At 44.8% G+C, this 10,478-nt stretch overlaps 1 protein-coding gene across 1 annotated transcript; it reads left to right on the forward strand.

Moving 5' to 3' along the window:
- Positions 1-1,261: 1,261 nt before the first annotated feature.
- H3-4 (H3.4 histone, cluster member) lies at positions 1,262-1,672 on the forward strand (the record flags this gene model as incomplete). The annotated part of the gene is made up of 1 exon (XM_081035823.1): positions 1,262-1,672. One exon carries the CDS (start codon positions 1,262-1,264, stop codon positions 1,670-1,672), a length of 411 nt encoding a protein of 136 aa, XP_080891949.1.
- Between the last annotated feature and the right edge of the window lie 8,806 nt (positions 1,673-10,478).

Here is a 10,478-nt window from a genome sequence, read left to right on the forward strand (position 1 = left end):
GAAAACATACTTGGCTCCCAGGCAAATACTGTGAAACTATTAAAAAATATAAAATTCTACTAGTAAACAAATTTCCCCAAAATAATGAAAGAAAGCCTATTTTTTTCTTATGAAGAAAATGTAATGCTGCTATTAAAACAAATGAATATGATCCACCAAAGAAAGAAAAGTACAGACCAGCATCACATATAAATAGGGAATAGAAATCCCACCTTAAATGTTAGAAAAAATGATTCAAGTACATTAGAAGAATGATGATGACAAATTGTAACTTCTTGAAAGGCTAATAGTTCAGTATTGGGGAAAATATGAGCCACCTTATTTAGGTCTAAAGAGAAAAGGCATTTTTTAATCTTTTATCATTTTTAAAAATTAATAATTTTTATAAATTAGAATCAGTAGAGCCCAGCACCATGTTGCTGGTAAATGACTTTAGTGTGATTACATTAGAGGTGGAACAGATTGGAAAAGCCCACTATTTCCATCCTTATTCACCATTACCCTGGAATATTCATTGTCATCCACTATTTTGTCAAGAACAAAACTTCCAAGGTTCCCAAAGTGCAGAGTGCAGTCGCCCAAAGCGAAAACGGTGCCAATTCAGTATTCAACTGCAAGGAACAGAAAATGTGATGAGGAAATCCCATTCAGTGTGGCAAACAAAACACCAAGAATCTTGATGGAAATGTGTGCACGAAGGAATGAGGAAATGTATAAAGATCTGTAAGTGGTTAAAAATGGTTTGAAGGAACAGGTCCTGCCTCCCCAGCCAGATTCGAGGGTGTAAAAAACGTGCCCTGATAGTCATTTGTCAATTTAAGGCAATAGACTTATCTTTAAATTTTGTGATTGAAAGAATCACCAAAGAGAGTGGGGGAAGGGAGCGCCGGGGGGAAAACAAGGGAGTGGTGCAAAATGAAATGACACCCACGACTATGCCCAGGCGACGGGACCCCAGCCCGAAACCCACATCGGAACTACCATGCCGCAACCAGCGGGGATTTGGCAGGCCCGGGAAGCCTCAGACTTCCGCAGGACCGAGCAACGACGCCCCAGCGACACGGAAATAAGCGGCAGGCGGCTGAGCAGAGCGCCCTACGGACCAATCAGAGCACATCCTGCCATCGCGCCACCCAGCGGCCGGCCAATGGGGAGATGGCAGCCTCTATAAAAGCAGGCGTGCCTGGCACCAGGCGCAGTCGAGGAGCAGCGTTGGAGGTGAGAGCTGAAGCACTGAAGCACTGTTGGTGAAGCTGAGGACATGGCTCGTACCAAGCAGACGGCGCGGAAGTCTACCGGCGGCAAGGCCCCACGCAAACAACTGGCCACTAAGGTGGCTCGGAAGAGCGCCCCGGCCACCGGCGGAGTCAAGAAGCCGCACCGCTACCGGCCCGGCACTGTGGCTCTGCGCGAGATCCGCCGCTACCAGAAGTCCACGGAGCTGCTGATCCGCAAGCTGCCCTTCCAGCGTCTGGTACGTGAGATCGCGCAGGACTTCAAGACCGACCTGCGTTTCCAGAGTTCGGCGGTGATGGCGCTGCAGGAAGCGTGTGAGTCCTATTTGGTGGGGCTCTTCGAAGATACCAACCTATGCGCCATCCACGCCAAGCGCGTCACCATCATGCCCAAGGACATGCAGCTGGCCCGTCGCATCCGCGGAGAGCGCGCCTGAACCTGTTGCACGAGCAGTGTCCCGGCCAGAATCGCCGCTCTTAACCCAAAGGCTCTTTTCAGAGCCACCACCGCCTCAGAAAAGGTGCTGTGGCAATTCGGGTCCTCCCAACTAGCTCTGTCTTATCCGCCTCCACGTAGCACACAAGTTTACGTGGTTGCGTGGCTTCCTTATTAACTATGAAGACTATTAAAAAACCTTAACCCTAACTACAAATAGGGTGCTTTGCCATGGAAGTTAGCTGAGCGGTGCTTGGCCCATGTGCCCGCACATGCAAACAAGATTCCCAAACCCCCAATTAAGGCTGTGGGTGGCCCACGGATAAGACGCATGAGACTAAACCTGAGGAAACCCTGCAGCTAGGTGGTTAGCCATAAACCCAGGCGTGGGGCAGAGTTAGGGTTACCTGAGTGGCTGAGGATAAAGGAGGCATTTTTTTTTCCCTTGTGCTGGTTGAAGTGTTTATTAGGGCTTTATTTTTTTTTTTTATTAATTAATTTATTTATTAGTTTCAGGTGTACAAAACAAGGTAATACTTAGACGTTCATCATTTATATCCCTCATACTGTGAACCCCCCTCCCCCCATCCACTATCCCTCCGACCTCACACTGAACCATCACATTATATATATAAAATTATAGTTGGCATTCATTAATGTTTAGCTTCTGATGTACAATGTATTAGGGCTTTATTAATGTGATGGAAGCTGAGTACTGCTGGGTGTGCTGATAGCGGGGATAAAGTCCATCCCTCTGGGTCTACACTTCGAAGGTGCTTACAGCTGTTTGAATGAGCCGGGTATGTAGGAACAGTTACAGTGAAACATAATCGGCTGTTCAGGGTTATCAGCTTGCAGTGCTGTATTTTTTCTTGAGCCCAACTTGATATCTAGTAGATTCAAAGGCTTCATCAATGAAAGTAATTCATACAGAACTGTTTTGAAGATTAAGATGTATGTAAGTCAATGGGTGACAAATCTTTGAAGGGCCATACAAAAAGCCTAGATTGTTCAGGGACAGCCCTGTTCTGATGCAAAAGTCAACTAACCATCAATGCTAGACTCCTTTTTAATACATTTGAGTGTGGACATTGTCCCTGTGCTGTTTCATGAAGCCCTTATCTTAGCAAAGTTTTGCCCAATGTCAGCTAAACCTACCTGACCTGTGTATCTTGCTGTATGGCCTGGGGGAGGAAGGAATTTGGGCAACTAGCTGTTTTGAGGGAACTGGCTGCAGATTATGTGTTTTTGGCAGCATAGCCCTGGCTGGACAATCGCGATAAAACTTTATCTTTCCATAGGAGACAAAGCCACGGGTGGAACCATGTCATTCTATTTGTATCCACAGCAGGTGCTAACACTGCATGTTCCACCCAACTTTGCTAACTTTTCCTGTTTAGTGGGTGGGCCAGGGCATGAATAGAGGGGGAGATAAAGATAGGAAACTGGATGACGGGGCAATTGATGTCTGAGAACTGGTTGGTGCGCTTGTTAAAGACGAGGTGAGGAGCAAAGGAAAGAGAAGCAAAGAAGTGGGGACACAGGAAGAAAGTAACTGAAGTCCCTCAAGATCACATAAATGGATAGTCCAGGAAGCCTCTGACATGTTTGAACATACACAGCTGTGCCCGTGTTTGTCCTCACATGAATCCAATAAGCAAAGCCACTGAGACCCAAAGCTGAAGCAGGAGACCTAGGTAGGACAGATGGCTGCTGAAGGCGTGTCAGCATCCTTGGGGAAGGGGGCACAGTCTCACTCTCCAGAGAACATTCCAACCCCTTCCCAATTTGGCAGCACACAAGAGAAGATGACTTGGGAAAAGGAGAGAGCACCATCACTGGAAATGCTGGGAGTTGTCTCACGTGTGGTCTAACTGGGATTGCTCAGTAAAGATCTGAACACAGCAAATGAATGCTGTCATCTGAAATACAACATAATTGTGTAAATGTTTCTTTAATTAAGAGCTTCCAGGTGTCTGTAACAAGAACCAATTTTATATCACCCAAAAGATTTGAATGTATTGACAAAACTATTACAATATAGACATGAGCCTCTGTGTCTGCCAGTCCTAATCCCATGGGAAAATGAAATGGAAACATCTACATATATTGGCCTTGTAACCACATCCGTGAGCCACGTGTCCACCACAGAGAGAGTTTATGAGGAGAATGAACCAGCCCATTAGCAAATCAAGAGCCGAAGTTCTCAAAATAAATGACAGAAAGGAGACCAGGGCATGACCACTGGAGTGGCTCAAACAAACCGAACTATATATTTGATGGGAAAACACAAATATGTGGTAGAATTGGAAAGCAAAGCTAGGGGATGAAAAGTCAAAATAGTAGTTAATGGCGGGGTGTGGAGGAGGCTCTGAATATGTGCCCTAATTCATTGGCAGGGTGAGAGACAGGAGGGATACTCAGTGCCTGAAACGTTGTCAATATAACTCCAGCCCCTCTCCCCCGCCCAAAAAAATGCTTCACTGAAAGAGAGGATGGAATCTGCAGAATCTAGTGATTTGTGCAGGGAATAACAAGGTTCCTGTATTGGGAGGCCCTGCCCACTGACACGTCATCATGAGGGCGAGGTCACAGCACATGGGTATGTGGAGTGTATGGGACTTAAGTAGCTGACACTGCACACAGACAGGGCAAAGCAGGGAACAGGTGTGCCTCCACTTCTAAAACTCCAGTGGACAGGTAGGAGGAGTCACAGGACCCTCCTCTGGGGGCCTCTCTCACCTTTTCTAATGGGATAATTCTTGATTATCTGCCAACCACACCATATGCAATCCCCAGCTGCATGCTTCCCACTGGGCGTTTGCAGGAGATGCTCACCTCTTACCTCAGTCTGGCTCAGGTACTCACCTGCCATGAGTTGGCATAAGAACATCTGTACCCAGCTCAGAGGGTTGTCACAGAAAATCACATGAGACAGTCCAACCAAGGGGATGCTCAGTATGTCCACTATCTGTCATGAGCAAATAATGTCTCCCCAAAATTCACATTTTGAAGTCCTAATACCCAGGGTCTCAGAATGTGACTGTATTTGGAGATGGGGCCTTTAAAGAGGTGAGTAAGGTAAAATGAGGTCACTAGGGTGGGCCCTAATCCCACGGGACATCTTTGTAAGAAGAGATTAGGAGAGAGAGAGAGGGAACCATCTGAGGACAAAGGGAGAAGACAGATGTGTTGTTGTGATTTATAATAAGAAATATGTATTCACTCTTTGTCTTCCTTCCTGTCACAGAGTTCCTAAAATCCTTGGAATTTCCTGTGATGAGGATAAAGGTGTCTTGATATTCATAACATGAACCCCTATCAACCACCCCTGAGTTTATGTGAATGAGGTGATTTTGGAAAATCCCTAAGGATGGGGGCTTGTTGCCAAGGAAACCAACCATGAGATCAGAGGGTTGGAACTTTCAGTCCTTCCCAGGAAGGGAGAGGGGCTGGAGGTTGAATCAATCACTAGTGGCCAGTTACTGAATCATGCCTGTGTAATGAAGCCTCCACAGCACCCAAAAGGATGTGGGTTTGTAGAGCTTCAGGTTGGTGAACACATGAAGATGCAGGGAAAGTGGTGGGCTCAGAGAGGGCATAGAAACCCCTCATGCCTTCCCTATACTTTGCCCTGTGCATCTCTTCTATCAGGCTGTTCCTGGATTATATTCTTCATAATGAACGGGCAATCTAGTAAGTAACATGTTTCTCTGAGTTCTGTGAGCCACTCCAGCAAATTAATGGAACCAGAGGAAGGAGTTGTGGGAACCTCTTATTTATAGACAGTCAGAAGCACAGGTGACACCTGGATCTGCCATTATCATCCGAAAGGGGAGGGCGGCAGTCTTGTAGGACTGAGCCCTTAACCTGTGGAACCAGAGGCCATCTCCAGGTAGGTAGTGTCAGAACTGAGTTAATTGTAGGACACCCAGCAGATGTCAGAGAGTTGCTCGCTGTGGGGAAAACTCCCAACCACCACCACCCCCACACATATTTGATGATCAGAAATGTCAGAAAAATTAAAGAATTGAGAGTAAAGGACACACACAGTGTGTCTTTCTATAGCAATTACCATCTGCAGGCCAAGGAGAGAGGCCGCAGGAGAATCAGCCGTTGGACTTCCAGCCTCCAGGACTGGGGGCAATACATGTCTGTTGCTTGGGCTACATGGGCTGTTGCATTTGTCACACTGCCAAGATGACTAATACACTATCATTACAATTAAAATTGCCATTAGTATTATTTGTTTCTCTCTCTCCCACCCAGGGATAGGTTATTGAATTCAGGGACAAGAGGGAATTGCTTGACTCTTGCTCTGGTGGATAAAGCTAAAAAGCATGAGACTCTGGAGCTGTTGGTCACAGGATTTACTGTCACATGGAAAAAGCCAGAAAAAAACGGCACTGAAAGTGCAGAGGTGGGAGATGAAGAACGTAGGAGCCTGGCACTGGTGACAGTGATACTCTTCCCAAAGCCCTGCTTGGTGCCATCCCCAGTATCCTGGAATAAATGTGCCATACATTTGAAACCAGTCAAATTGGGCTTTCTGTCACTTGCAACCAAGAATCTTAGGAGCCATAATACAGTCTTTAATGTGACTGATAGTGTCTGGGTTGTTTTATTCTAATGGTTCACAGCTGCAGAAAGTAAAGGACTTAAATAAACACATGGTAACTTCAGCACAGTGAGCCCTGGGGCCAGTGCCTGCAGTATTCCCACCAGAGGAATGCCAGTATCAGGGCCAGGCATCCACTCTGACCACCCGCATGGCTGCAACTGCTGAGAAATTGTAATTTTAAAAAATTTAAAGTGAGAAGAAAAATAGTTCTCTATTATTTAGGAAGCATGAGACAAGAATGGGGTACACAGCACAGGCCACCCACTAAGAGATTGCAAAGACAGGAAGAGCTCTCACCCCTTCACAGAGTTGAGTAGATGCACCTACTCAGCACTTTAGGTATCTTTTGCAGTTTGAGCCAGGTAGTAGCTGAAGTTAGGCCCATCTCCTCCCAAGAAATTGGGAGATGGGGTATTATCTTCCTTGATGATCATGAAGGGAATCAAAATACACCACCTTAAAATATTCCACTTCGCATATAGATTATTTTGAGCTTGCGGCAACTGAGAATCAACAGATGCAGAAAGAAGCCTTCTTGGAGCTTCCCTTATCTGACTAAAAGCAGAAACTTCTGAGAAATGAGGACTGCCATAAGTCCTCTCTCTGGGGGAGTTTTATGGCATAAAGAAGACTGAAAGTTGGCTCTGAGACGAGTGCACAAACAAACCTTACTAAATACTTGTCAACCATATCCAAGGTCTGACAATTAAGTTCGCAAACTTGTTGCATTGATGTCGCTAACCTTTTTTGATATCAGAGGGATTATTCATTATGAATTTATACCAACTGGACAGTTAACCAGGTTTACTATTTGGAAGTACTGAAAAGGCTGCATGAAAAAGTTAGACAACCTGAACTTTTCACCAACAATTCATGGCTCTTGCATCACAACAATGCACCAGCTCACATGGCACTGTATGTGAGGGAGTTTTTAGTAAATAAACAAATAACTAAATTGGAACACAGTCCTACTCACCTGATCTGGCCTCCAAAGACTTCTTTCTTTACCCGAAAAGAAAGGAAATGTTGAAAGGAAGACAGTTTGATGACATTCAGGACATCAAGTGTAATACGACTACAGCTCTGATGGCCATTCCAGAAAATGTTTCAAAATTGCTTTGAAGGGTGGACTAGGTGCTAGCTTCAGTGCATAGCTTCTCAATGGGAGTACTTTGAAGGTGACCATAGTGATATTCAACAATGAGGTATGTAGTACTTTTTCTAGGATGAGTTCACGAACTTGCTTGTCGTACCTCATATTTCCTAGGCATCTTCCCACAATTTATGCCTCTTGCTAAAATGATATCTAAGCTTCTGAGTCTAACCACTTCTTGGACTTTCACTTCTTTTCTGTGAGTCCCCCCATGCATTTAAAAGTATTAACATCAATAAAATTTGTATGCCTTTTCTCCTGTTAATCTGTCTTTTGTCAAGTTAATTTGCAGGCCTCAGAGACTGAACCTAAGAGGGTAGAAGAAAATATTTTTCCTCCTTCACAATTACATTTCAGAGATGGCTCCCAAGTCCTTGAGGAAATCTTTCTGTGTGAGACTGGCAAGTTTAGCCATTGAGAGATTTACATATATTTGAAAAGGACAGAGGAAGAAATTCTGAAAGAAAAGGGAGAAGGGGGAAAAAATGTTTTCCCTTAATTTCAATAGGGAGAATTAGCCTCTTGTTTTCAATTTGTATTTGCCTTTACACAAGTCAGTGCCTGTCATCCCCATACCAGTATGATGTGTGGCATTCAAGAAATATTTGAGAAATGCTGCATCAGCCCAGGAAATTCATCAAGCTCTATTTAGAGGCCCCTCATCATTAGGCTGAGAAATATATCACCTTCACAGTAAAATAATTGGAATTAATCTTAATAGCTTTTCAAAAGGGAAAACTATGCATTCATTAGGGAAAATCAGGTAGATTTTACATGTTCTGATAAATTTTTAGTTTTAACAAAAGGCAAGTTGAAGAACAACATATGTCACATGACATCATTTAGGTAAAAAAAATTAGATGATTGTTTATGCAACTCTTGAAGAATATACAAGAAATTCTCTCTCAATAGACTAGCAGCTGAGGAATCTCTCAATTGAAGGAGACTCAATTTTCACTACACACCCTTTTGGAATTCTTAGACTTTATTCCATTTCCATGGAGTGCCTTTTGAAAAATAAATAAAATGTTTAAGTAACATCAGCAATGTAAATTCTGAAATATGCCTTACTTCTGTGACAAGGTATCACTTGAAATTACTGAACTCTTAGTGGTACTCTTTCAGTCTGATATTCTTCTCTTCAGCCCTCATTCAGTTACTGGCATTGCAGAAAAGACCACAAAGAAAGAACTGAGCCCACACTGCCCAATTACCTCTTCTACCAGGCTGTCACATGCCAGGTTACCACCCACTCGCCCCAATCACCTCAGGGCCAGGCACCAGACAACTAATGACAGCCATCTTCCCCAGTTACTCAAACAGGTGAAACCTAACCCACTCGCCCTTCCTAAGGAAACTACAGTCAAGACCTTGCCCACATTTTCCTCCTTCCATCTGCCTCCGGACTAGCCCTGGTGATTCCCGTGGTGGCCCTGCCTGGTGTGCATACCCCATTACCAGGGATCGGTGAGTATTAAAAACTTCTTCCTTCATGACAATCACTGCCGTGTCTCTGTGCCTTCCCATACTGGCATAAAACGAATGCCTGCTTTTTCAGATGTTCCTTTTTTCCTGTTTCATATCTAAGAGGCAACAAGATGAACTTACTAAAAAATAAAAATTGGACTGACGTCATCAAAATGGCTGCATGAGGTGAGCCTCTGGAAATCTCCCCTGGAATTTACAACAAATTGAAAAACTATAACTCCACAAAGGACTCCCTGCGCAGCAGACAGGCAAGACGAAGAGTCTCACTACTGAATTCACCTCCAGGTGGGTGAATCGCGCAAGCGGGGAAGGAGGGAAGGGAGAAGTGCGGAGACGGAGCTGCGAGGGTTCAGGACGCAGACCTAGCTCAGTGCTCGGAGCTCGCTGCATCCCGGAACTACTGCAGCTTTGGGAGAGGGAAGAACTCGGACTGCTAGGGCTCCGCTTATGGCCCACAGGGCTGAGGGGGCAGCATATAACAAGGCTGAATCCAATGCTCACGGCAGACCTCGGAGCAAAGACTGAGGGAAGAAAACTGAAAACGGTGATTTAAGCCCTCACTGCCACAGAGAGCGGAGCCTTAGGCACTGAGACTAGCCGCCCCCTCCCTACCCTCCCAGAGCTCACCCCACCCCCACCTGCCCAGTGCTAGAAGCGATAAAGTAGCAGTGTCAGATCAAAAGAACAGTATATTTGCAGTTCTGAGAACTGTGGACCGCAGACACAGATTCGCAGCTCAACTAGTTCCGGCAAATGGGAGGGAGCTGTGTAAGCAGGACCAGCTGTGGTGGAGGTCGCCACCATTGCTCTGGGCCACCTGTCACAACTCACCCCACCCCTGTCCCCACCTATCTGGGCGGATCCCTGCAGGAGTAAACAGAACTGCTGAAACACACAGGCTCTAAATCTGGTGCAGGAACAGCTCTGGAACTTCAAAAGCTCTCCACATTCCCACACGGACACGGCACCCTATGGCCAAGGCGAACTGTTACAGAGGAGAAGCCCATCTTCCAGGAAATCCCCCCATTGTGTGAGATGCTGGGATAGTGCAGAGAAAACAACACTACAGTGTGAGAGAGAATAAAAGGCTGCATTCAGAGAGAAAAAAAAACATTCTACCAACACCTATAGGAAGACAAAAGAAAGACTTCTTTCTATAAACCTGTAGCAGAAGCCACTCCTGTAGATGTCTAGGAAGATAAATAATAAATCATTAATAGCCATGAACAAACAAGGCAACAAGACAGCCCAGAAAGACAATGAAACGTCTCCATAAAATGAACTTAAAGATGTGGAAATATGTGACTTAAATGACAGAGAATTCAAGATTGCAATTCTTCAAAAACTCAACAAGATGCAAGAAAACACAGATAGGCAGTTTAATGAATTCAGAAACACAATCAAAGAACAACATGAGCATTTTACCAAAGAGATTGAAATTTTAAAAACGAACCAAATAGAATTTCTGGAGATTAAGAACTCAATAAAAGAAATGAAGAATGAAATACCCAGCTGAGGTGGTAGAGTTGACCAGATGGAGGAAAG

The sequence above is a fragment of the Rhinolophus hipposideros genome, assembly GCF_964194185.1.
Source record: "Rhinolophus hipposideros genome assembly, chromosome: 23".
Lineage (NCBI taxonomy): Eukaryota > Metazoa > Chordata > Mammalia > Chiroptera > Rhinolophidae > Rhinolophus > Rhinolophus hipposideros.